Source organism: Scleropages formosus, chromosome 9 (genome assembly GCF_900964775.1).
Source record: "Scleropages formosus chromosome 9, fSclFor1.1, whole genome shotgun sequence".
NCBI classification, from domain to species: domain Eukaryota; kingdom Metazoa; phylum Chordata; class Actinopteri; order Osteoglossiformes; family Osteoglossidae; genus Scleropages; species Scleropages formosus.
Genome location: NC_041814.1, coordinates 16,204,079 through 16,231,838, shown reverse-complemented (window position 1 = coordinate 16,231,838; position 27,760 = coordinate 16,204,079). Strand labels below are relative to the sequence as shown.

The 27,760-nt window shown below is 41.1% G+C and overlaps 1 protein-coding gene across 1 annotated transcript in view; it reads right to left on the bottom strand.

Annotated features, from left to right (window-relative positions):
• Nucleotides 1–430: 430 nt before the first annotated feature.
• The window catches only part of sgip1a (SH3GL interacting endocytic adaptor 1a), a 54,482-nt gene continuing 27,152 nt past the window's right edge, over nt 431–27,760 (bottom strand). The window contains exons 4-27 of the mRNA XM_018754136.2: nt 23,811–23,874; nt 22,956–22,980; nt 22,284–22,346; nt 21,488–21,542; nt 20,755–20,936; nt 18,673–18,684; nt 16,968–16,979; nt 16,142–16,166; nt 15,961–16,036; nt 15,716–15,798; nt 15,069–15,155; nt 14,611–14,685; nt 13,961–14,491; nt 12,631–12,755; nt 11,384–11,537; nt 10,355–10,414; nt 8,751–8,810; nt 7,598–7,709; nt 5,816–5,971; nt 5,245–5,377; nt 4,660–4,862; nt 4,432–4,496; nt 3,881–4,045; nt 431–3,629 (exon numbers count right to left, since the gene is read on the bottom strand). Coding sequence (XP_018609652.1) covers nt 3,607–3,629; nt 3,881–4,045; nt 4,432–4,496; nt 4,660–4,862; nt 5,245–5,377; nt 5,816–5,971; nt 7,598–7,709; nt 8,751–8,810; nt 10,355–10,414; nt 11,384–11,537; nt 12,631–12,755; nt 13,961–14,491; nt 14,611–14,685; nt 15,069–15,155; nt 15,716–15,798; nt 15,961–16,036; nt 16,142–16,166; nt 16,968–16,979; nt 18,673–18,684; nt 20,755–20,936; nt 21,488–21,542; nt 22,284–22,346; nt 22,956–22,980; nt 23,811–23,874 — 2,546 coding nt within the window. The 3' untranslated portion in view covers nt 431–3,606. The remainder of the gene's footprint in view (nt 3,630–3,880; nt 4,046–4,431; nt 4,497–4,659; nt 4,863–5,244; nt 5,378–5,815; nt 5,972–7,597; nt 7,710–8,750; nt 8,811–10,354; nt 10,415–11,383; nt 11,538–12,630; nt 12,756–13,960; nt 14,492–14,610; nt 14,686–15,068; nt 15,156–15,715; nt 15,799–15,960; nt 16,037–16,141; nt 16,167–16,967; nt 16,980–18,672; nt 18,685–20,754; nt 20,937–21,487; nt 21,543–22,283; nt 22,347–22,955; nt 22,981–23,810; nt 23,875–27,760) is intronic.

Below are 27,760 nucleotides of genomic sequence, written 5' to 3'. Positions count from 1 at the left end.
CTTTTCAGACATCATTCAACAGAAGCCAATTCAATGAAGTCAGATAAATAAATGAAAACTGGAGTTTGTCTTTCAGTTAATCCATAAGGGTTTTAAAATTCAGAAAAATATGACATGATATTGCAATTAATAACATGTTTGTACAAGTAGACAGTATCACTAAAAGTATCAACTTCTTAAGGCTTGGTTATTTGGGAAAAGAGATGTTGAAGACAAGCTCAATGAGCTGTTTAAAGGATAAGTAATGCAAACACCACATTACTTCCCTCCCCAAATAAGCAAAATCAAACAGCTGACAAAATGAATTCCATATTAAACCATTTAATTCCAATATTTTGTTACTCAACTGCAGGAAAAAAAAAAAAAAAACAAAAAAAAAAAAAAAACAAAAAAAAAGTCATATTCCCCAAACTGTAATGTTTGTGTCCTTATTAAATTCAGAAAAATTATGTTGCCAGTAAAAAAGTTTAGCGAAAATAAGTCATTTTAAAATGTGTGGCTTGTTTCACCCATAAATTAAAGCATCAATTTTTAGTAAAATTATTAACATTTAATAAACCATTTAGTAGATTTTAATTAAAACAAGACTTCCAGCATGCATATACCGCTCTCATGTTGTTGGGGTAAATGTTAAATAAAAAAAATAAAATAAAAAAAAAACACAGTGATTTTTCTTAAAACAAACTTCTTTATTTTATTTTGAAAATATTTAGCTTTTATTCACTTAGAAGGCGTTGTCTGAAGCACACATATAACTATAAAACAAATTTTGGTCATCTATTGTATTCACATATTTTTCCCTTCCCATCCCACACAGACCATTGATACATAGAAAATAAAGGTATAGGTTCAAGCATTTATAACTGGGTTCATGCGTGTGTTGGATAATATGCCATCAAGGAATCTGGATTAAACACAATGAGATGAATGGTCTCCAGTGTTCAAAACCTCTAAGACTCTCATTACGATCCATTATGTATCAGGTCTATGACAAACAGTGCTGTTCTCAGGCTTGGTGCATCCAGGTAAATTTCTTATTCCATTGTTCCCCCACCCATATACAACAAATCTTACGTTGCACACTTGAGTTAAAAAAATATCAGAAATAAATAAAAAAAATTAGACATTAGCCTTATACTGTACACAAGTTACCATTCTACACATATAACAAAAAGAATTAAAATATTTATAGCTTTAAGGATTCTAAATTTTTGATACCATTCAACTTCTATTCATATACAGGAGTCACTTTTTACAACAAATCAGTCTCATCAATAAATAAAAATATAATGCCATACTGTACTTTAAGTCTAACACCGCTCTCTGAAAAACGAGGCTATTTGACGATACATGGAAACACCTATGCCCTCTTATGATATAGTACCAATTTAAAATGATAATTCATACATTTTTAGGGAAACCATATTTAAACATTGCAACTAGTAAAATGTATTAACTGTTGAAGCTGCCCATCTACTCAATTATCCCAATTATCCACTTCAAAACAAAAATATAACATTTCAATTAATGGAGAAAACACTTCAGGTTCAGATAATGGACATCTGGTTACCTCAGTTTAGTCACAGTGAACAGCTTATGTTCAAATAACATCTGGAAGAAACACAGTAACATTTAAATTAGCTCTGTTCACAAAAACAAAAGACATGATGCATGTCTTTGGATTTGTTCTGCATAGTGTCCTTCCAGAAATTTGCTGCTTGTTCAAGAAGCTTGCATTAGACTTTCAATCACATGAAAGTACAGTTAGTTATCTTATAAAAATTATGTGGGGGAGAGTTGGTTGAGAGCACATCTCATTAGACAATAGTTTGCTTAGTAAAGAAAGTGCAAAAATCATATGGGCATATGTACCTTGCAGCAATTCTAATTTCAAAATTTCAACTGAAAAAATTCTTATTTCAGTGCAAGGCAAATTCTACTTCAGAAAGAGTATTAGGACTGTATCTATTTTTCTGTGTGGGCCTTAGCAAACCTTCAAAATTAATAATCAATTATTCTACCACCAAGAACAGAAAGGGCATTTATGCTCTCAAGGGAAAATGAGTATCAATAAAAACATGAATCAAGATATTCCAATATGTTTTTCTGTAGGTTGAAATGAAGCGTTTTACAAAATATACAACATACAAGACAGAGGAGAGAGGAAACCTCTGGGAATGCCCAGATGCAACATTTCATAAATTAATAAATACCTCAGTTGAGAAACCCAGGGCAGCAATGCATGTAAAGCTACACCACGCCAGCTGTTCATCAGCGTTAAAAAGACAATTTTACCTAACCAGGATTATCACCGTAAGATGCTAAGACATGAGAGCAGAGAGAATTGCAGTTGATCAGTTTTTGATGAAGGTTCAGTGCACTACCCCACAACTAGCACTAAGCTGCCACCACCCCAGTAATACTAGGGAAACCACAGTGCTTTCTCATTTTATTCATTCTATAAATTTAGCATAACAACAAAGAGAGACAGAAACAAAAAAAAGACCTGAGTGTTATCAAACCTTAAGAGGAGGCGACAGTGAAACAGACTACCTGGTTGACAAAGTGCAAACGCAACGAGCTCAGATTGACCACAAGGGCCAGTGCAGGGAAACCTGGCTGTGCAAAAAGAAAAAGCCATTACTAGTCTCAAAAAGGCTAATGATAGTACTTAACGACAAAGTATAAATTAATGTGTATATTTTAAGCATTCTCTGCTTGCTCCCCAGCAAATTGTTTGTGTGACGCTCTGCTCTATGTGTGGTTACTACATTTACATTTAATTGCCTGTCTTTTAATATTAACTTTTCAAGGTTAATTTATCATCATGGCATTGTTTAAATTCATTTCTTAGCTAGGAGATTTTATGCAATCTGTACTAGATGCATCCAGCATAGGGTTAGGGAGCTCTATTTGTGTGTCCGTGTGTGTGAAGGAAACCAAGAGGAGAGTTCCTGGTAGCTGGACTTCACAGCAATAACACTGATTTTTAATAATCTTAACCCATGTTTCCTTTACTAAACATAATTCTTGTTAATAAAATCAAAAAGCCAATTATTAAAAAAGGTAATAGTACTACATTTGATTTCAGACCCAAAAAAGACTTGAACTAAATGGCATTCTTCTCATGGTCAGTCAGCGCATACCACTGGCTGTACTTATGACTATTTTGTGCCGTGTTCATGAGCAAAAAAGAACCAGTGGATACTAATTTTGAGTAGTTAGGCAGTTGCAGTACAGGGTTTTACTATCACAACACGCTTGGGGAAAGAAGAACAAAGGGGGGGACAAACATTTAAAAAAAAAAAAAAAAAGAAAAAAAGAAAAAAAAAAGTTGCTATCATCATAAAGAAATCCAGTTGTCTAAATGCAACAATACAGATGTTCTGGATTGAATACATATTACAAATACAGTTATAACATCCCAGAACTCTCACAATTCTATATGCAATTTATATACTGTAACACTGATGATTTGGCCACCTTGCCTTCTGTGTGTAATTATAAAGGTTTAAAAGCATTTTTGTTGGTTCCTTTATGTATCTGAAACAAGTGTCACTTCAGATCCAATGTGATAATCTTCTTAGTATTCACCATTACAGCTGGTTAATTGTCAGCCAAGTACTTTCCTGAAAATGGCAAAGGCATTCCCATATAAAAGCATGAATTTTGTGGTAATTTACTCAACATAATCAGTAAAAAGCAAGTCTTTTCTAATACTGAGCTTTAGTCTGTACATGATTATTGTGTCGTAGATTACTTCTTAGGAATTTACTGAACAAAGACATTTTCAGTATAAAAAGGTCAACTCAAACATTTATTCATCTCCAGACACACTCAAATGAGCAGACTTGTATCACATACTCCCTGTCTCACTCACCAGCAGCAAATCTCTTCTTGATGAGAGAAAATCTGTAGCCAGGTCCGACCAGCTCAATGTCACAGCCCGAGAGAGTGCTGCCCTCACTGGTGAACTGCACAGCCAGGGGTGAGGGCTTGCTGGGCCCCTCTGTCAGCTGGAACCTGGCGAGCAGAGACCCCACCCCTGGGGAACAAGATTTGTCTTTCTTCATTTATTAACTAGTAATAATTTGTCTTTCTCCATTTATTAACTAGTAACAGTCTACAAGCAGAATGGGGCAGAACAAAGGGGCGGGGTCTGCCATGAGACAAAGCATTCTCCACACTGGGGTTATGAAGACAAATGAATGATGCATTAAGAAAGCCTACACATATTTGTAAGATATTGTTGGCCATGCTTCAAGCCCTGTGGATTATTCACTGGAGATGAACTTTTGCCAAGTCTTATACTTAGTTATCTGGACAAAACTGCAGAAACCTGCATTGAAAATTTATGTAAACCTACACTGAAAATATAATTTATGGATTGTGTGTTAGAAAAAAAAACATTCTGACACTAGATCAGCATACCTCCATTTTCAGATTTTTGCGAAATATCTGGGATCTTCCATAGGATTCTCTGTTGTTCGGCATTCCTTTAGGAAGTCAAGTAAAACATAATTATCCCAATTGTCCTTTCCAACATTATAAATATTCAACTATTCAAGTGGGACAGAAACTAATAAAGTAAAATAAATATCTGTGCAGTGGATGGCTCGTAATGCTGGTTTTACATTGTTCTGAAATGTAAGTACTCACCAAGCAGCTGGGGGAAGCACTGCCTGGAGTTTGGTCACCCCTCCGTTCACAGGGACCAGAAACTGGACATTGTTGAGCGCAACAGGTGTGGTCATGGCCTCCCCATTGTATTTGTAGTCTATCCTGAGGTCTGTGGAGGTGGGTTCACAACGCCAGCTGACTGCCAGGTTCAAAGGTGTGGCCTGAATGCCCTGTGCAGATACCTGCAAAAACCGCACAAGGCTTCACTGTCCATCACTGCATAAATTTACATTCAATTCAAAAATGTGAAAAATGCACCAAACAAAGTAACATACAATAATTTATGCATTATAAAGTCATTTTTACTCAGGGTAAATACCTCACTCAAGTGTTACAGCTATACATAGTACAACAAGAGGTGGGATTCAAACCTGCACCCATTGAGTGGAAAGCAGCAACTTTTATCACTACACTAACAGCCGCGCATACAACTTCAGTGGTACGCACTGAACTGCTGTAGGTAATGCGGGGGGGCCAACATTAAGATCACTGAAATTAACCTTGGGTTACTCACTTACCTGCAGAATTCCCCTTGGGGTCAAAAAGCCGGCTTTTTGTACTCACCTGATATTTTAACATATCCACATTGTAGTACGTAGCCTGGGGTTTCTGCTCGGCAACTTTTTTCAAATGTATCATCAGATTGGGCATATTCACCCAAAATTCCTTGGAGTTTGGGCTAGACTGTGGGGTGTCACTAAGAAAGGGATAAGAAACATTTTAATTGAACTCTATACATATGTCTTCTAGAAGAAAGGTCATCAAAGGTTTTGGTCAAAATATTCAACTGTTGAAACTTGCAAACAAATAGAAAAAATGTTCAGCAACATCAATGCATGCGTGTGCTTTGCGATTACAATCTGACATACTATTGTCTCACAACGTGTATTTCGCGTGGTACGTTAAAAGGTTAATTAAAACAACGAAAGTTAATAATGATCTTTATAATTAGTGCTGTGACATAAAACTGAATTTTTGCAAGTGTTGCCTTGCAGGAAAAGCAAAAACAGCAGCTAGCGAGTCAGAGTGACAAGGTGAGGTGTGTGTGAATGTGGTGGGAATCAGGGAGGACTCCACTGATGCCGATATATGAGCGGAAGGGAACCATGCAGTGAGTGTGAATGTATGCCTTTACCAGCACAGCAACTGGGGGTTAGGGAGGACGTGTTCCAGCCGGCTGTAGTTTGTTATGCTGAATGTTAGGACGGCTGGGGAGGGGTTATTGGCAAAGTGCCTGGTGATCCCGGCTGGGAAGGACAACACCATCTCCCCAGTGATCTTCACCACGCACCTTGAGAGGGGGAGAGCCAAACAGAAGGTTAGAGACAGTGGGCTGAAGAGGGGGTGTGGCTCACATGACATGTCTCTCTTGTCAGGTAATCTAGGGGAACTCGGGTATTTCCAGTGATGCTGCAAGCTGAGCTGCTCTCTCATGGGGAGTGGTGTCATGGGACTTGCCAACAGTACTAGAAAAAAATTTCTGGGCCAGAACAAAATTTGAATTAAAATATGTATGTTTCTGAAATAAGGCTTAATAAACTTAAAGACTTAATGGGTAATGAAACTGATTTTATTTTTCGTATCTCACAATTCGAACAAGGTTTTACTTGGACAGAAAACTGCCATCACTGAAAATACAGTGCACGGCTAAAACTGTGCAGGACTGTCACAAAAGATAAATATACTAAAGCCATGGACACAGGCTTCCTTCTCACATGAAGTATAATTTATTCCTGAAAATCTGCTTTTGGCACGTATTTCCTCTGGATGCTTCAGTTTCGGGGGTGCGGTGGTGCGGTGGGTTGGACCACAGTCCTGCTCTTCGGTGGGTCTGGGGTTCGAGTCCCGCTTGGAGTGCCTTGTGATGGACTGGCGTCCCGTCCTGGGTGCGTCCCCTCCCCCTCCGGCCTTACGCCCTGTGTTACCGGGTAGGCTCCGGTTCCCTGCGACCCCGTATGGGACAAGCGGTTCTGAAAATGTGTGTGTGTGTGTGTGTGTGTGTGTGTGTGCTTCAGTTTCCTCACACAGTACAGAGCTACATTTTTCAGCTGAAACTGTAGACTCTGAACTGCCCTTAGTGTCTGTTTGTGTCAGTGAACGTGTGTATGATTGCCCTGTGATGGGCTGGAGTCCCGTCAGCATTGTGATCTGTCTAATGCCTTAGTCATCTGGCACAGGCTCCGCACCACCATGACATTGCTTTGGCAAAATGGCTATTGATAATGGATTAATTTTTTTATTGCGTTAACCCATACAACTTTCTTCTTTACTGTAAAGCACTCTGAGAAGCGGCCTTGTATAAAATAAAAACTTTTGTCATAAAACTGCCTAATGAGGAAATTTGTGGAATGCAATTACTGTAATCACTGGTAACCCCTCTCTTCAATTTCTAAAGTGTAAGCCATCCCACATGTGAGTGGGGGGGGGGGGGGGGCTGCTCACAATTTGTGGCACTCGACATCAGGGTTGTATTTTGAAATGAAATTACTGTTCTCGTAAAACATTTCCCGTACGAGGTGGTAACTCCTTATGTGAATTTTGTTACAGATTACACGTGCTCGTATTTGGCCACGTTTGAACAGTTTGACAATACAGTTACCCAGTAGGACAAATTCTAGGCATCAGCTCGACAAACTTTATCAGCCTTGATACTCTTGCCCAGATCATCTTTGTAAATATAAAGCAATTCGGTGAAAGAAAATCAGACTGAACTGTTGTTCAGTTGTGTTACCAACTGGAGTGAAATCCTATGTAACGAGAGCTGGGTGTCCTAGTTTGCCTGGAAGTAGCGTGCGATCAGCTGCCAGCGTGATGTACAACACACACATTTGCTGGTGCTAGTCAAAAGTAAACGATGGGGATAGGTGCTATCACCTAATGTCACCTAGAGGGCAAGTGCAAGCATTTGTGGACATACTTGCCCGGGTCTGCCCCCTTGAAGTAGGCGTTAACGGTCTCCGTGAAGGCCGCTGCCACTGGGAGGGTGTCTTGGGCACCCATGGTGAGTGGGCTTGGTCCTCGGGAGCAGCCTGGAACACAGCAGTATTCATACTCAGTAGCGCTCCCCGATTTCAAAGGCACGTCGCTCCATGTGGCTAGTGAGAGAAGCCTGAGAGACAGAGCACCTTAGTTTGCAAGAATCACAGGGCAAATTCCACACTCTTCCACCAATCCTGAAACAAATGGTCAGTTTACCCTTACCTGCCTCTACTACAGTCTCATTCCCAGTACAATGACTGGGAATCTCTTTTCTTTGCCCCCTTATGTTTAGTGGTATGCCTAACCTTTTATACACAAAACAAATAAATAAAAAAGAATCTGAATTCTGAACTGAGTATCTCCTTGCAATGGAGATGTTTTCAGGTGAGACTAAAGCCAATTCCCCATTTTTAATGATGTCATGTTGCTTTGCTTCCTTGTTGACAGGAACACTACATACTATAAACATAAAAGCCATTTTTTAGGGATATGAAGAGGTACACTCTTACCTCCAAAAGAAACAGAAGCACTGTATAAGAATGAAAAGGTTCAATAACCATTTTCATTCTTTTAAATTATATGAAATCTCAATCACTGGAAACATTGGAATCTTCAGCGTTACAGTTTAGTTTTGAATGGATCTATTATTTCTGAGGTTAGTTTATTAGTCGGTTGACTGTGTGTCAGCTACTTTGTAAAATGAAGCATTTGTAGCAAGTAACTGAAAGGAAGACTGAATAATTTATAAAGTCGTGCAGGACTGGACCATGCAGTTAATAGGGAGTAACTCAGAAAACATCCGAGAACAAAAATAGAAGGTGAAATGAAAAGAATTAAACTGAACCCACAAAGACAAAATAAAGATATTAGTAAAGTCTCAATGAAATGATTTTATCACAGGAGAGCCAACTGCTGTACGAGAAATGAAACTGAAAAAGTGGAAAACAAAAAACTAGTGACCTGCATGGGATGGTGAAAGATAGATTGATGCAGGGCATTATGGCAGGGACAGGGAGGAAAAGGAGGATGAAGAGGGAGGCTTGAGGTAAACAAGCTCAAACGCACGCCATGTGTCTCTGCACTTGACTTACCTTCAAAGGTTAAATAAAACTTTCCTCTGTCAAACCATACCAGGGAAGGCTGGTCATTCTCTGTGTGGAGGGGGAGTTGAAGTGGGCGAGGGGGTGAGGGAGAGAAGGACAACAGTGTGAGTCACACGGCTGGTCTAGCACACGTCACACCGGGTAGGAGCACGCAAGCCATCAGTTAGCAGGGAGAGAGCGCTGGTGGTGGGAGAGGGAAGACACTGGGGGCAGTGGTTGTTCCTCCCTACTAAGTGGAGCCCGGCATCATGGGAGGGAGTCCAGAACAAAACTAGCAGGGCTTGTGAGTCACTGCCCTGCAAGGAGGGCAACCTTGAGCCTGGGCTGGAATAAAGAGCGTTGATGGGTGTGAGGTTGAATTTGTGAGCTTATGCACATCCTCTGCAAGCAGTTCACCCACAAACATGAATGTTTTTATGCTTTTATTAGTTCTAGGTCACACCGCTGCAGGTCTACAGTCACTGTGAACAGGTACATGTGTCCACATGCTGCAGCTCCAAGGAGGACCCAGTCAAAGGTAGAGGCTGCCACAAGATGACAGAGGGGCTCATTCTGCTGAGTTTTTGTTGTATGAAAAGAAGAAGGTGAAAACAGGGGAGAGGTAGTGACAGAGGAGGGAAGGCTGTGCCAGGGTGGACAGTCAGGGGGGAGGTCACTGCTGGAGATGGAACAATGAATGACTGATGTGGGGGGTTTGTGTCCACAGAAGAAACTGTGGAGGGGTTGTCAGGTGTTGAGAGCTGGAAGAGCCTGTGAGGACCTTTGTGGGTATGGATGAATGGTGGAATGGAGTGAACAAATAACCTTTCCCTAAGACAGCTAACTTGTCCAGGAGACATTCACAGCAGAACTGCTTCTAGCATTTCCTTCTCCGTAGAACAAAGCCAAGCCTTAAACTTGGTTTATTTAGGTAATAGCCTTCATGGATCATATCCCCTTCATCTACAGTCTCGCACTCCTGGCAGCAACTTTTAACAAAAGTTAAAAATCACCAACAACAATTCCAGTTTAATGTGAACTTATATTCCCTCCATCTCTGCACTTCGAAAATTTCAATGAAACTATATTTAAGTAATGGTTACTATGGATACTGTGGTTCAAATGAGGACAAAATAACCAGTGTACATTTTAAATTAATTTAAAGCAAAGGATCCAATACCCGTGTGTGACATAGGAGAAGACGTCTCCCATGAGGGGTTGCCCCAGAATTTAATTTGCAACAATTAACTTTTAAGTTCAAGGGGATGTGACTTTTCTGTCATGTTGCTCTATCAGCATAATGTGCTCACAGAAAAAAGGTGGGGAAAATGGAGAGGAAAAAGGAACGCTTGCAGTTGGTCAAGATTTCGTGGTTTTCATGACTTATAGGAGGTGCAGGTGTTGCTGCAACCTCTGGAAGAGAAATCCAAACAGCTTCTGAATGCTGCTTTCCTGCATAGAGACAACAGGATGTGCCGGAGAGGGCGAAATCAAAACGCATCCACAAATGGCCTAAGTACTGCGGGAAGATTATACTGTGGGGGATTCTGCTGGCACTATGGCTCGTGTGAATCTCTGTATCGTTTGCCGTTCCTGGGGTGGACATACTGTACCTGCAGGGGACTGACAGCGCCTCGTTGAGGCAGCCACTTTGCATACAAAAGCGTCATCTTCTGACACCATTGACAAACAGAGCAACCCAAAAAAAAGGAAACACAAAGAAAACAAATGAACCACAACGAAAGTGAGTTAAGAATGAGCAAATGACCACAGTGAAGGTCCTGATAGTTGCAATAATAAAACAAAAATGGAAAATGGAAGGAAAATGTTTAACTATAAGACTGAAGCATGAAATAAAAAGAAAACCAAAAACACTTGAAAATGGGATCGTCTGCAAAAAGTAGCTGTATACTTAACTTCAAAACTGATTTTTATCTTGTTTATTTTCCTTTGGTCCTAGCATTTAAATCAAGAAATATAACTATACTGTCCATATAATAAATTCAGGGTAGAGATTAGAATCATTTCTAAACACACTGCAATTACAAGACAATCTTGGGTGCAATATGTCTTTAAAACACAGGACCAAGTTTCTGGGTAAAAATTAAATATTCAGACTAACTCTGAAACATAATTTTTGGAAATCACATTCAACAACACTACAGGCTGCTGGGATATTACAGTCATGGAATATTATATTGCAGTATTCCCCCCTTTTCCTCAGCCTGCTGGAAACAAACTTGTCATCCTCTGCTCTGACTGAACAGCCTTATGCCACTATGGCAAAAAAATTATAACATATATTAAACATATAGCTTACTTATTAGGTAATTAGGTGTTACTTAGGTATTATTTATTCTGAGTACAGTTTAATAGGAAACAAGGAGTACCATGGTGTTATAAATATAACACCAGAATGAAACTGATGTATCCCTTCTGCTCCTTCCGGATGCTGGGGGGAACACTCAGTGAAATGCTAAAAAGAACCAAAAAATCTCAAATTTGGAAATAACCTACATATTATAGTAATTTTTCCTTGTATATTTTCTAACGTTATGTAAGTTTGAGGAAAATGTTTGATTCTGGGTGGCCAACAACTAACAGAGCAGAACTATGCTAAGATGATGGAAAGGGCTGCAGACCTGACACAGAAATGGCGAGCTCTTTACCAACAGTAGGCGTCGTGGCAGCGCTCAACGAGTTGGTGGACGAAATGGACGAGGTGCTCTCAGCTCGGGCAAGAGGGGCAATGGGTGGGGGGCTCGAGGAGTGAATTGGAGGGCTGAATGGCCGAGTCTAGAGAAAGAGAGGAAATCGGACAATCAACGTGACAATCTTGGGATACCCTTCACTTCATATAAAGTAATGATAATTCATATGTTAATGCTTTCGGATACATTAGGGAGCAGGATGCTGAAAGCAACGCAGCGAGTAGTACTTCCAACTCACAGTGAATAGATAGTGCAAAAGAACATGGGTTCACTTCCTCCTCATTCTATGTTGAGTTTGTCTTTTTTCCCCTGTGTCTGCATGGGTTTCCTCCTGTGCTCCGGTTTCTTCCCGCAGTCCGAAGATATCCAAATTCAGAGAATCGGCCTTTAGAGTGTGAATGGGTGAGTGAATAAATGTGTGTGGCTACCCTGTGATGGACTGGTGTTGTTTCCAAGGCTGAACTCTCCCTAGCCTTCCACCCAGTGCTTCTGGGATAGGCTCCAGTTGACCACGACCCTGTTCAGGACAAGCGACTATTGAAATTTGATTAATATGTTAGCATACAATGTAGGCACTTTCAGCCTGGTGTCCTCTAGATGAGTTACGACTTAGTCACGCTGTAGTGTTTATTTTATTATATGAATAGCATCATGATATTTTAAGCTGAACCATCATCAGTGGGCTCGCTGTACTTTAGTTTTCCTTCAACAAATATTTGCCCTTTGTGTAAGAAGTGAAATACTTCTAAAAAATGTTTTTACCTTAAGCAGAGTAAACACAAATTTCACTATTTCAATTTAACATCTATTTTCATCATATATTAATCAGCTTTTCAAAAACTCAGTAATTAGCAGCTTGATTAATCCAAATAAGGTTCACATTTATTTAGTTTAAGGCATATGAAGGGTTAAACAAAGAAAGGATGTCATTGGGGAAAACAATTATAAAAGTTTACATTTGGTTTCACAAAATTAAAATCCATTAACTCCTCCAACATCAACATCAAGAGGGTGATGTGCGGCATGTGCTCCCTGAAAGCTCAGCCGCAGTAAATTAATTACGAGTTCAGCTGCAACAAAAACAAGAGCACACAGGGGGTCACTGCACCCAGTGTTCAAAGCCCTGATATAATGTAACAATCAGAGAAATTACTCTGGATGAGACAGGACGTGCTTACCACATCCCCAATGCTGGGTTTCCCAGGAGGTAGTTTGGGTCTCGACGGGGGTCTGGGAGGAGGAGGAGGGGGTGTTGCGCTAGTGCCAGAGAGCGGGGTAGAGGGTCGAGCTGGGGAGGACGAGCCTGTAACAGGATGAACAACCCACTGAAAGTCATCCACGTTTCAAGGAGACTTACAAGATACATGTCAAACATGCTGGACTATGCTCTATTTAATAAATGCGAAAAATGAAAAAAGCAGCCAGATTTCTACTGAGAAAGAGCAAATCCAACTCTGTTTTCCCCTCTTTACTGTCAAAACATGGCTTTCATAAAGCATTGTCCATCTCAATGTTCAGTGAAAAAGGATAGGAACTGCAAAACACAAATACAGTTTAAGGCAAAACATGTTTATCCTTTAGTTGAAGATAACTAGTTAGTTGTTTTTGTTATCCATGTATTATGATGAGTATGTTTGTTAAATGTCTGCACAATCAAAGCACTGTTGTATTGTGATTAACTGCTAATGGAAATGGTGAGACTGGCAGTAAGTGTGGCTTCACTGGCGTGTCAGTTCAGCCCACACAGCATGACATCAGAGCCAGGAGGTCCATCTTTTTCGAAGCTCCCTAGATCCGTCTTCAGGTTATTCTGCCATCCTGCCTCGAAGTGGTGCATTCCCATACTCAGACACATGCAGACTCCCCACTGCCCCTACCCTATCATCACTGCATGTCTCATACCAGTGATATTCTGCCAGTGGCTGTGTCGTCAGGGTGGAATCTGTCAGTCACACTTCCTTTGTGCTAATGTAAACCTTGCAGCAGACAGTCGATTTGTTGGTAGGACAATTTCACACAGGCTTGTTCCAATGAAAATACATGACAGCCAGTGTCTGAGGATCATTTCCCTTCGTAACACTCGACGTCTTTTTACAGCTACACTGATGCAAATGATATACTTTTTATACTAGTTCTAATGCACACTAATCATCATACCTCCATGACAACTTTTTTTGCAAATCACTACTGTACTGCTGTATTAAGACAAAGAGACACAATGAGGACAGCTCTGTAGATTTCAGGCCACAGTGGCTCTGCAGGCCACACATCATCTCAAGTGCTTCGGAGAACTGGGCTATGATGTAGCTTAAGAGTACAATGTAAAGTTGAGAACAGAACTGTGTCAAATAAAACCATACAAACAATCAAGAACATGTACAAGAGGTGCATGCTTTCAAATACAAAATACCATGATGCTTGTAATAAGTTTACAGCAAATAAGAAGCAGGCTGAGTTACATATGTATCTAGTTTAATATCACAAGATGGGAAAGCTGGGAAGACTTACCACTGCCTGTTCCAGAATACGGTCCAGGTGAGGACACTACTGCCCTGTAGGTAGGTGGTGGAGGAGGGGGAGGTGTGGCCTTTGGGCCCTGGGACAGTTCTTTCGGTGAGGCCACAGACTCTGCCAGGCCCTCCATAGCCTGCACGACTTCAGAGCTCCTCCGGTTCTCCTCACTAAGGACAAGAGGTGGGGGGATACTACGTGTAGATGGTTGTGCTGGGGGACCAGTGTTTGGGGACAGGTCCGACACCTCCTCTGTAGGGGGCCCGTGAGGGACACAAGGGGGCGAGTCCGGGGGTGGAACAGTAGGAAGAGGAGGAGCTGGTTCTTCTGGAGTGGGTGGTCTTTCAGGTGACTCATCTGTGAAGCTGACCCAATTATTTTCCGTTGTTGTCTCTTTGGGTGTGGGAGCCTTAATGGGACCAAAGATGTTGTCCAGATCAGCCATCGAGGGCTTCTCGGAGGTGGCATCTGGTAGAGCCTCCTGGGAACCTGAGGCTGGCAGTTTTTCACTCTCGCCCTCCAAAATTTCTGCATCCAAAGAGGAACAAGACAATCCTTTATGGTCGGCTGAAAGATGCCGCTAGGTGACAGCCTTATAAGGTGGAGCTGATGGAATGAGGTGGGAAAGAGGGGAGGGAGCTCCTTACCAGAGGAGTCTGTGATGGGGGAGCCACAAACAAGGGATGAGGCTGGGACAATCTTGGGCGGAAGCAGAGGTGGAGCTGCAATGACATTACCGCGAGTATAAAAACTCTCTCATTCTGAGGCTTAGAGTCTGTTGCTCACCAGCTCGACTTATGAGACTTATTGCCAAGCAAAGTTATTGCTCAATGGAGCATATATGGTAAGGGAAGGTTGAAAGCACAGGCAGTGACTTGGGTTAGCAAACACAAGCATTGTAGGGAAAAAAAGATGCTGACCATGAAGAGTAACCATTTTCTAACAACTCACGAAAATGAAGGCTTGAGGGTTATTACTGCGGGGGGGACGGGACGGTAGACAAACATTTGCAGCGTGTTCAATCGAGAGGGAATTCATGAAATGATCTCATGAAGGCTGCGTGCAGGTTAATGAAAGAAGAGACCCCACCAGAATGAAGACTTACTTCCATGAGGAAAGGGTCTTGTCAAAGATGAGTCAGGGTGCGACTCAGAATAAGGTACCCCCCACACGTCAGGTTCATCTATAACCACTATATCAGAAAGAAATAGAGTACGGCAGCATTTACAGCTCCTTTGAATCCTAAATTACCTAAGCGCTGATGTTCATCATACTTACAAATGAAAGAAAGGAAAGTCTCTGTCCAAGTCTTATAAATATAAATAATATACTGTATATATAAATATTATAAAATGTCTTATATTTTAAAAGATATAAAGTAGTTTAGAGCTTGCATTCTTCTAACCTATGGTTATCTAATTCCAAGGCCTAGCGTGACCTCACAAAGAGCCCAGAACATTCACTAAACCTAGCCGCCAGAACTGATTTCCTGAAAACCCTCATATCCTTCACTCTACAATCCTAAATGCCAAAGCACAAATTTATCCTGAGGTGTTACATGTGTATTACTTTTAAAAGCCCCAAGGCAGAGAAACCTAGAGGTGGTGAATTGGCAGAATACATCTCCATATGTCTGACATACCAACAATTTTGACAGAGAAGCATATATCTGAAAATGGACGACGACAAATCCTAACCCTCTGGAAAAAAAAGAAGAGGTTCCTTAATGCATCAAGCAACCGGCAGTTGTACCTTCTGTTTTCTGTGCTTCGAAGGTCGTCTCTAGAGGTGGTCCAAATAAAGCGGTCGCATCTTGTGGTACTGGAACTTTTCTGCTACAGGAATGCCAAAGACCATGCAAAGTGAGTCCTTCCAATTAAAATAAAATAAAAAAAAACCCCAGACTGGAACACTAGAAACATAGTACTGCACTGCTCAAATGGTTTGCTTATCCATTCAGTGCAAGCATAGAAGCAATGACTGGGTGTGATGCTAACCTTGGGGCCTCTGGAGCAGAAGCTATTGTGGGGTTCACTGTAAGCACAGAGCGCCGTGGCCTTGCAACCTCTTCACCTGGGAGAAAATTCACTGTGTTAACTATTAGATACTGAGCTTCTTCAATAACACAAACAGGGAAAAATTTATCAGTATTTGCACTGAGGATAACAAGATACTTACCAGATGCATTTCTTTTCATCAAGCCCTGTAAGAAAAAAAAAGGAATAAATAATAAAAAAAGTATTCAAACCAGCAAGAGCATGATTCCTGCAAAGAATCTCAACACTTCAAAAACATCTGTTACGTAACAAGTCAACTAATGTAAGTGTATATTATCAAGTGGTACCATTCAGCTGTGATAAGCATAAACAATAGCAAGTAAGCCACCAAGCACAGATGCAGTGGCCTTTTTTGGTAACATATTAAACAATGATGCTCAGTCAAATGACCTTACAGTTTACATATATGCTATCAAGTCCATTCAAGAGAGCAAAAAACTGGAAAACATCACTAAAAATAAGTCAACAAAGTGGTCTAGCAGAACAATGTGTTCCATCGTCACTGAAATGAAAAGTTCAAGTGGAAGAAGATAATTCATTTGATTTATTTTTGGCAGCGTTTAACACTTGACTGAAGGAAAAAAAGGCTTGGCACTCAGCATTTCAAAATCGAGGTTGACGCTTGCTACCGAGCAGAACACTTCCACATGGATCACAACGTCAACCGTGTCCTGTTTCTCGGCGTGACAATCTTTGCCATTCCACCTGATTCTCCTGAATGAAGCTTAAGTGTCAGATCAATGAACAGCAGGATCTGAAAGTCGACATTAAAAGCACCGCTTGAGACTCTGCAGCACAGCAAGTAAGTGGACGGAAGGCCCAGCTGACCTCTCACCTTGCACCTTCCCCTTAAGCCCCTTTACTGTACTACTAACAAGCTAAGAGACAGGGGACCGGGGATTCCTTTAGGCACTGACACACAGTGAGCGCCGGCGGAAGCGACTTACCGGGCTACGTCTCTGTGACCAGCAAAAAGGAAGAGAGAAGAGATACCTGGTCAGAGAGTGACAAATCAGTGAAGACCGTACACTGTAACAGGCATCACTCCAGCAGCATTAACGCATAACACACCCACACAATAACTGTCCTGTGTGAGTAGACACACTAGCAAACAGTGCCATTAACATGGAAGAACAACGAAGAAACACCGATTCGAAATACAGAAGCATGTTCTTGGCTTCCAGCAACGCAAAAACCATCCCTACTATATCACTGACAAAATGGGAACTTTCTTACACGTTAGGTCTGTGAAACTGATTTGGTTTGGGCACCGTTCAGAGAGTCCTGATCTCTCAGGATTGTTGCTCCAGTACCCTACCCTCTGGCAGTTCCTGGATCAGCTCCAAGACAAGAACTGAGAGTCCTTTCCAAGCTCCTTTCCCAAGAAATGAATTGCAAACGATTAGGGTGACGTAAGAGGGTTCGCTACTAGCGAGCAACATAATCCCCACGGAGCAGATTGGCTGGCGTTTCTGCACGTCATCACCAGTAGCACATGGCACCAGAACACACACAATCCCTCTGAGCTCTTACTATACCCGTCCCGATTAAATATCCTTGTATCTCACAGCTTGATGTGGACAGGATTCTTATGAAAAAAGACAAAAGGGAAGACTATCTGTTCCAAAGAATTTCATGCACAAATCAATTCATACCTCATGCACACAATGCAGAACTGAGCCAAACCCAGGGACTGAAATCTGACGGCTACAGAGAGTACTTGCTGTAGCAGGTGTCAAGGCACAAGGTCCTCCTCGGTTGTGTTAGAGATATTCTTCAGGTCACCGTTTCATTCACAAACGCACCAGGCCACATTAATGGAACCCAGGTGATCCCGCCTCAGTCGGAATACGATTTGCGGCTTAGATTTAAAACTAAAGGTTACCTTACGCAGCTGAAATTAAATTAAGATCGGCACGCATGCACAAAAAGTAATTAAACCTCAATCTGTTCTGCTACTGTGGAAATAACAGTAGAAGGTGCGTGAATATTCCAAAAGAATCAGAAAATTTTGTTGCCAAAGAACAATAAATACATTAATCATTTTGCCTCAACAGAATAATTCCTCAGTGTATTCATTGTTCTCTGAATCTTAACCTTCACATAGTGAAATAAGTGAAGGTTCACAAAAATATTCTTGCTGTTCTCGCACAGAACAATGGCTTATTGTTTCAGAAACCAGCCGTCTATCTGTTCTTTCAGAAAATGCGCGCACACACACCACCACTTGTCCCGAGTGGGGTCGTGGTGAACCAGAGCCTAACCCGGCAACATAGGGCACAGGGCTGGAGGGGACACACCCAGGACGGGACGCCAGTCCATCGCAAGGTACTCCAAGCAGGACTCAAACCCAAGACCCACCACAGAGCAGGTCCCGGCCAAACCTGCCACGCCGCCACGCCCCACTCAGAGAATGCAGCGTTTTGCAATTGTGGAACTACGTCCATTACTAAAATACCAAGGATTCTTATTGAATGTAATTTCCTGTGAACGTTCTTGTTTACAGAATCTGTCTTGAAAATTCATTTAAGAATAGGACCAGAATATTAAAAGAAATTGACTTAACACTACTATGTCTGCCAATAATACAAAAAGGAAAAATGGCATGCAGACATTGTCCATGCTGCAGAAGCGAAGAAAGTACAGGCTTACCGGACTACTCCTCTAGAAAGGCCAGAGTTTTGAGAGGTAAAGGGAGAGAGAATAAATTCTCCGTTAACTTAGGGGAGAGCTCATCTCATTATTGACCTGTAAAAGCTCTGGGAATACCTAATCATTTGCAACGCTGTGTATGGTAAACAGCAGGCAAGACAGTTTAGCTTGAAATGTTATACTGCCAAATTCTTTAGCTGAAGCCATGAAAAGCTGTGCAAGATGTTGTATGTTTATTCAATGAAAATAAGCACTGAATGCAAGATGGATAAATTTGACAGACTATGTTAAAGCTGCTGATTAAAGTATCTTTATAACCTCGCAACATTGTAACACCATCTTAGCAGTAAACTAATCTGTAGATGTTTAAGTTTCATGATTATATATATATAATGTGTAGAGATATATATATCTATCTCTCTACACACGCACGCACGCACACATATATATAGACGAATTTAACTGTCCAACAGCAGACTATCATAGACACAAGAGTACCGGGCAGTGCTAATGCCAATTTTGCATTTAGGAGCAGTAGGTTATATTTGTTTGCTGTTTGTTTTGTATTCTCTGCAACAACTGAACAAGCAATTTAGCTAATAAAAGCCTTTCACTACGGTGAAAACCCATTGTTGCTCATATAAGAAACTTGTTACCCTTTGCTCTCGTACTTCCAGAGATTTACTGGTCAATCCATCACCATGGTTACCTTCAGCAAGGGCACATTAATGTGGAACAGATCAGACATGTGACTCATGTATAATTCATACAATGGATGCCAGAAGTTACAATGCCTGAGAATTTTAAAAAAATACTTTTTGTATCGGCTAACAAACATGAAGAAACATAAAAAATGCCAGCCACTCTTACGAAGAGGTAATCAAGCCACTTTGAGAAATCACTAATATCAGGTATCAATTTACTACACTTTTTAATCCCTGGCCATGGGCACAACATAGTGAGGCCAGAAAGAGGAAGCTCAGTTCCAGTAGGCTGAATTAATATGCACAATCCTTACAAGAGCTCACATTCTTTAAAATCAGGTATTTTAGGAAACCTGATGCAATAGCAGGCAAAGAGGTTCCTTTCCTAATACAACACTTTAAAAACTGCCAATGAAAAAAGGCAGTGTACAGAAAAGTACAAAAACAACTAAAATTTATGCAGATTTTTTTTTTTTTTTTTTTTTTTTTTAACTACATTGTGTGCCACCAATTTTTGTGTTAAGTTTCCAGCGATTTGAAATGTGTCTTAGAGTTGAACAGCTAGCAAGATGGAGTAAGGTAGCTGGAAATAAAATAACAGTGCTTGTGAGATGGTAATGTGAGGCAGCTGAGCTGAGTGAGGGGGGTGGCATGGAGAAGAGCAGGTGCGTAGTGAGGGTGTGGCATTGCGTGGAAGGTGAGAATGCAGCACCTAAAGGGAGGGACTCGAATGCATAAATGGAGAAATCAGCATGATGTTACAAAGCAAGCAAAATATGTGCAGTGCAGAACCAGTGTAAACCCAATCTCTGCCATTAATCTTTCTATTTTGGTTCACATAGTGGGATGTTCACTGGACCAGACAGCTGCAATTATGTCCTATAAGTCTGAGAGTCAATCCCCCAGGCCTGAAGTCCCATTATCCTCCACACCGCTTCAAACCCATCCAACGTGAAGTCAATCACGAACACCCCTTTTGCCCCATTTCCTTTCTCAGCACAGCCCATCTCCGCCATATCCTCCCCAGCACAGATACATAAGTTTCGTGACTCACAGCTAGGCAAAAACAACAGCTAACTGATCGATATGAAGTGACATCTGGTTTATGTTAAAGTTCGAGCCTGCAAAAGGAAGAACAGGTCTTGAGGCCAATAATATTTTAAAAAGGAAGCACAACTGGAAACAAATGCAAAACTTAACAGGGCTGCGTAGAGCATACAGTAACAACAATGCCAGAACATCCCATATTGCGTCTAATACGAATATAGCAATCATTATGAAAACTAATCAGAGTAAAATGGTAATATGAGTGTGTAGAGCCTACCTGTTACAATGTCTACATAGAAGAAAAAGCACAGGAAATGTTAGCTGGACTCACCAGTGGGGAAGGAGAAAGTGCTATGTTGCCTATGGAGGCTTTGAGCTCATCTACTGAGGGTGCTGTAAAGTTCGCGTTGTCTTTAGGCAAAGGTTTGATCTTGATTTTGAACTTTTTCCGGTGTTCCTCCTCTTCTTCTGACTCACTTGATGAGAAAAAGTGGCTTTTGGCTTTTGGGGAATGTGGATCTTAGTTAAGGACAAAGTCCTTATGTGAAATTTTCACAGTTTGGAAAAAGTTCCAATTATGTATTTCAACTATTCATACAAACAAATTTTCACTTAAGAATCCTAACTGTGCAACAGAAGGACCACCGATTAAACCTTAACTCCCTAACATTTGGTTAGCAGTGTATTTCCTCAGCAAACACACTTACCGGTCAATGACTATAGTAAATAGTCCAATGCCCTATGAAGCCCAAATGATCTTCTAACTCAAGAAGGAGTGTTTTATGGGAAACATTCATGAATCCCTCAAGCCTTTCCAGCTGTTTTCATCAGCAAAAACTTCTATGATGATAATTTACTCACGTTCAAGACTCCCAAGGCTTTGGTTCTATGGTCTCAAGGCTCTTGCTGCAGCTCAGTACAGGTTGTGCTGGTTTGGTTCCAAAGTATATATTTCTTCAAGATATAAAAAATGCAACCAAATTTTGAAGAAAAAATAAAGCTGAAGCAAACTATTTATACAGGTTATATATTTCTGTTCCTACTGCACACATCACTAAGGATATCACCAAGCTCTTCAGGTCTAATACTGTATCCCTCTTCATCCACCTCCGGGGAGTTCTGCAAAAAAGGAAAAAATCCATTATTATGCACACACAAAGAATCAATAAACACTCATCTTTAAGCAATGGAGAGTTTCTTCTTGGCCTCAGAACTGCTGAACCTTTTTGAGTATTCAAGAAGGATCTAAACACAACTTTGTCAGATCCACCTCACTCCTGATCTCCTGAAAGCTGTATCTGTTGCAATCACATTTGTATTTCCTATAAATTCTACAGGCAGCTACGGAAATAATGTGTGCAGACAAAAACAGTAGTATAGGACACATTAACTGTGCTTCAACAATCCATATCACAGATTAATGTTGGTTGGAATAAGAATACCCTTCCTAAATTTAAAGTAGCACAAAAGAGTACTGAGAGTAATTATAAGCATATTCATAAACTATTAAAAGAAACTTGACTGCATTTATATGGCTGTATATCATTATATTTCAGTACATGCAGCATGTAAAAAAAAAAAAAAAAAAAAAAAAAAAAAAAAAAAAAAAAGAATACTGAATAAATAAGACAAAGACACAGCTAGGAATATTTCTATGTATTGGTTGTACAGGCTGCGAGGCCTTAGAAGCCCATCCAGGGTGTATCCTGACTAGCCTAGGGCCATGTACTTCTGGGATAGGCTCTAGACCACCACAGTCCTAACCTGGACAAGCAGTTAATAAGTTAGTGAGTAGTTGTGCAAGACCTTATATACTTTGTGCACTACAGAGTCAGACTAGAAGGAGAACTTGCAACTTACATATCGCTCCCAATCAATTTCTCCATAAAATCCATTTGGAGCCCCATTACTCTTTTTCTGCAGCTGAACAAAAAATAAGCCATAGTAACCAACATTGACAACAATGCAAACCTACTCCAAAGTATGCTAAGAACAATCTACCTTAGTTAGGTACTAACTAAAAAAGGGTAACTAATGGGACACTACAGCCCTTGCAGGCAGTGGTATAGCTACCATATTGCAGGTGTAACTCAAATCATTTTAGTACCGATTCAGTTTCCTGAGGTTCCTGGTAGGTGAAGATCCACAACACAGAAGATGAAAAGACAATGTGATTATCCACTTTATCACATTCAATGTGTGCACTACTACTTACAGAACAGGTTTATGCCATGAAGTCATGTAATGTACACAGAAACAGAGTGATTTTGCAATCAAATCCTGAGATGATTGATTGCAAAAAACATAAAATGATGAAATAAACAGAATTAACAATCAAAAATGTTTCTTCCAACAATTGCTAGTCTTCTATTTATATTAAGGTCACCCATTTAATGTACACAAAATTTCCTAGCTGCAAAGGTATTTCAGACGTGTGGGAGATGTTGTGAAGTGACCATATACAGGTGAATCTCACGCAAGATGAGGCCATTACCTACTTTACAGTACTGTGTGCGCACATGCGACACTTACGCTTCCATCTCTGTCCGGCGATCCTCTGAAAAGCAGAAAAGGAGGCAGGATCATTTTGTTGAGAAGTATACCCCTCTGGCTCACAGTGTAACTGCTGAATACTTATACAATTTTCTCACAACACATTCTCATTACCCATCATCCCACATCTACCCAATGCAAACCAAATGGACAAAATATCCAGTTACATTTCAGTAAAAACAATAAATATTTATATGCAAATACTATGAAACAAATAAACATCTTTATATTGCGTAAAATTCTCATTCAGGTGAGTTATCGATTTTAGAGCACTGACAGCAGGATGGGAAATTACTAAAGAAGTAAATATAACTGATTTTGATCATGGTCTAATGGTCTTCGCAAATCAGAAGTTTTTTTTTTAGGTGTTTTTTCAAAAGAACATGTAAAATGTTAAGAGTCTCTGCCGTGGCTGGTTGTTAGCAATGTGTGGTACAGAAAAACAAAGGGAATGTATTGTATTTTCCAACCGCTGTGGAACCTGTAAGTTAAACCTGTAAGTCTCTGTGTGTGTGAGTGACACAGAAAGTGTGTGTTGCAATGATGTATGGATGAGTGACCCAGTGTAAGTAGTGTATCTAGCAGTGTAAGTCACCTTGCTGAACAAGGTGTGTGGGCTCATAACACTACATGGAGTTCATTGGAAATTGCTTTAGAGAAAAGCGTCTGCTAAGTATGTAAATGTAAACATATTGCAACTGACCAATTCACACACCAGGATAGATGCTGCTAATGATTATAGAGTGTTCTGATAACAGCTGAGGGCTGTGCTTTAAGTTTTCATTACTTTTTCAGCATGAAACAAAGATGCATGCAAATATATCATGGTCTTACGTGGAATCGGTGTCTTTTTCTTTCTTCCGTATCCCAAAGGCCTTCCTGGTGCGTTTTTTCAATCCTACAAAAAGAGGAGAAGGATAAACCAATTGATATTTTTACACAGCCATGCTAAATTATACCGTATAGAAATGCCGAAGTGAAGCAATTTTTTCGCTTCTAAGGAAGGACCCATGATCCACAGTTTGGATGCAGAATGCAAAAGCTGTATACATGCTTCACCGGAAGGAAACACTACGCAAGTATCTATCTACTCAGATGTTCACAACATCCCATGATATTACACCTGGCAATAACCTTTGTTAAATCACTGGGTCCAGTTATGTACAGCAATGTCATTATTACACACTATGCCTTAAATGCAAACCCAGTTTACACTGGGGAAAACCAAAAGAATTTTGTTTTTTGTATGGCACTCTACTTACAGTATATCTTACTATTAAGAGAATTTTAAAACATGTTTATTGTGAGGTCATTAAAGAACAACTAACCAACCAACGTCTACAACTGCTTATCCCGAGTGGGGCTGCGGTGAGCCAGAACCTAACCCAGCAACACAGGGAGCAAGGCCGAAGGGGGAGGGGACACACCCAGGCGGGATGCCAGTCTTTTGCAAGGCACCCCAAGCAGGGCTCGAACCCCAGACCTGCCACACAGCGGGCACTGCCCAAACCTGCTGCACCACCATGCTCCCCCCTTTATTAAAGAACACTACTGTGTAAATGTGAATATTATTATGTAAAAGGATTTAACAAAACAACTCATTAAATAATTTTTTCGCAAACCTGACATTTCATTCTCATTTAACTTTTAATACTTTTCAGTTTTTACCTGGAAAGTCCTTTCATTTTTCAGTACTAAAACTTTCCCAGATCTTTGTTACTGCATCATTTTTTCCTCAATCTGATGTGTATATGGCACCGTTTGACATATTGTTATTGCATCATTTTCACAAAACGTGAACATCATTTTGAAGTAGTGCTTCAGCTGAAAGCTACAAATACTGTATTCTCAAAATTCCTGGATTGCCAGCATCACCAATTGCACCTCAGATGACCATGATGAAATAAAGCAGTAGCATACAGATGAAAAAAATGCTTTTTGTACTAGATGCCTATATTTCTGTAAGAGTCTGAAGGCTCCGAAGGAACTTCTCCACACTCTTAAGAGGCAATACCGACAGAACTTGGAGTACAGACTGTGTTTCTGGCACCTGGCCAGAGTTGAAAAATAAAATTCATTCCAAAGACTGGCACTACTGACGCTGACAAAGCATTATGTCCTTCAGGAAGATGGCATTCAAATGCCTAGCAAAAAATACCCGTGACAGGATTGAAGATTCCCATCTGTATCATGTTTTGACTGGCAATGCCAGGAATCTACAGCATCAGTCAAAGGTCTAAGTGCACTTGCTGGAAATGAGTCCCACCCGCCAACATATTCAGTTGATAAAAAGTTTGAGCTTGAGTTTGAGTAAATCAGATGCCACACCATGGCTTCCCATCTCTTCAGGGCATTTGTGGGTTCCTTTACTTTCACGCTTCTGTACAGTTGGTCCCATAAAGTATTAACCAGGCTACCCAGGAGGACTCAGACTTTTGAATGGTACTGTATATTGCATTTCTGTCTGACAGCACTCTCTTCTTCTTTTGCATATGTTGATGGAACCCAAGACAACAGCGGGACAGCCTGCTACCACCATCCAGATCCAGCTACAAGCAAGACCACAGAGAAGACTTCAGGCAGAGAGATGCTGTAAATGCAGCCCTTACTAGGCCAAACGGGCGCAGCAGAGTAAACCTGCCAATAAACAGACTAACACTAATCACTGGGTTTCACTTATTTCATCTGTGGATGTCACAAACAAACAAGGGTGAGCACTTTGGTTCCAATGCCATTTCAGCCATCACGACATTAATTAGAATATGAATTTACACGCTAATCTATTGGTACAGTGCGCCTGTCTGCTTTGTGTCTACAGTAGATATTGCCTGTAAACAGGCCAGTGAAGATAAAACCTTAGTATGCTGGATGAAACCTGTTTACACCATCATTTTCTATAAACAAATCAAATACTTAAAAACAACAAAAAAAAAACTCATTAGCAGTGGTGTTTCACAGTGCTATACTCAGAAGACTCAGCATTAATTCCATTTGTGATATGGAATTCTAAGCAAATTCAAACGTCTTTAGTGAGAACTAATTAGTGGATATAACTCTGCCTCCAAAGTGAGCTGTTTAATAGCTTCCGTATGAAGAGTGATGGACGTGGTAATATAATTACGGGGTTCTCAAACAGAGTGAAATTTTATTCTGGAGAGACCATGGCAACTTCAATAACAGAGAAACACAAACATAGTGTGAATGGATGAAAGACATACAGTAACCATGGTCTTAATGGACCTGGCTTTCATGTGAGTGTTCCACAGTGGACGTTGCCATCAGCCGCTAAGTATCTCAGTGGTTGAGGCACTGGAAAAAATACTCCGGTATGGCTGATTCACCATTCCACCAAATGTTGTTTTCAAGTAACCGACTTGCAAGCGGCACGTCACAAGATTGGTTCAACGTGTACAGTAACGGGGGAGCGCGCGATGGCGCAGCGGGTTTGGCCGGGTCCCGCTCTCTGGCGGGTCTGGGGTTCAAGTCCCACTTGGGGTGCCTTGTGACGGACTGGCGTCCCATCCTGGGTGTGTCTCCTCCCCGCCCAGCCTTGCGTCCCGTGTTGCCGGGTTAGGCTCCGGCTCGCCGCAACCCCGCTCGGGACAAGCGGCTTCAGCCAGTGTGCGTGTCTATATAGTAACAGGTAGCAAAAGTTTCTGTAGCTTGCCAATATGTCCTTGTCTCCTTAGGAAGCCATTTTGCAAGATAAGTGCACTTCGTTGCCATCCCACTATGACAAGGCCGTAATCTTATTAAAGCACTACGGAGGAGTATGCTGAAGTCACAATCAAAGGCATTAGCACTTTCATGGTGACCCCAAACTACTGCCAACATCTGGGCTGTAGAACTGAACCAAAGAGAACGTATCATGCGTGTTCAGCTGAAGGACTGTACAACAGAGAGCCACACAACAGCAAGCATCTGCTTCAGATGAACTGCAGGTTGCTCTGGAAGCGGGCAGCAGGTGCCGTTGCGCATACAGAGTGGCAAAGCTGCCCTTTCACCACCGCCGTGGCTTATAAAGGATTAAAATGGCTCCAGTGCCAGAATGACTCACTGAGTTGGAGGAAAGCAAAGCAAAGAGGCATATGTCTGTGGTTCGCAGCGACACAAACTCCACTTCCAGTGACTTGTTTCATCAATAACGCTGTGGTGTGGTGTTAGGTACAGTAGCCCACTCCATCTCCAGAATGTTGAGCTGAGTTTAAGGTAAAGAGAAGAAAACCCGAAAAAATTACGTTCCCGCTATTTAGTGGCGACGGGGCAGCAGGTAGCGTAGTGATTAGCTGTTGCCTTCTACTCAGAAGACCCAGGTTCAAACCCCACCTCCTGCTGTAGTACCCTTGAGCGACGCACTGGAAAAGCTGACACTTTTCTCCAAAACACCTTACAATGATTTACCCGTTTACACAGCTGGGCAATTTTTACCAGAGCGATTTAGGGCAAGTACCTTGCTCAAGAGTACTACGGCCGGAGACGGGAAACAAACCTGCGACCTTTGGCTCCAAAGGGAGTAGCTCTAACCACTATACTACCAGCTGTCCCATAACTTCCAGTGCTACTATTCGATTGACAAAAACTAAACTACAATGCGACCTGGCAATATCAAAATAATAGTCACTTCAAGTAGCCAGGTATTGACAGGGGCCACACGCTGGTTCTGGCTCTTGACATGTTGGTCCTGGGGTTCGATTCCAAGTGCAGGACTGGAGTGCTGCAGGCATACAACACTGGTTTTGTTTGCTAAATGAATGCACAATCTGAAAGATGAATTCATACAGCTT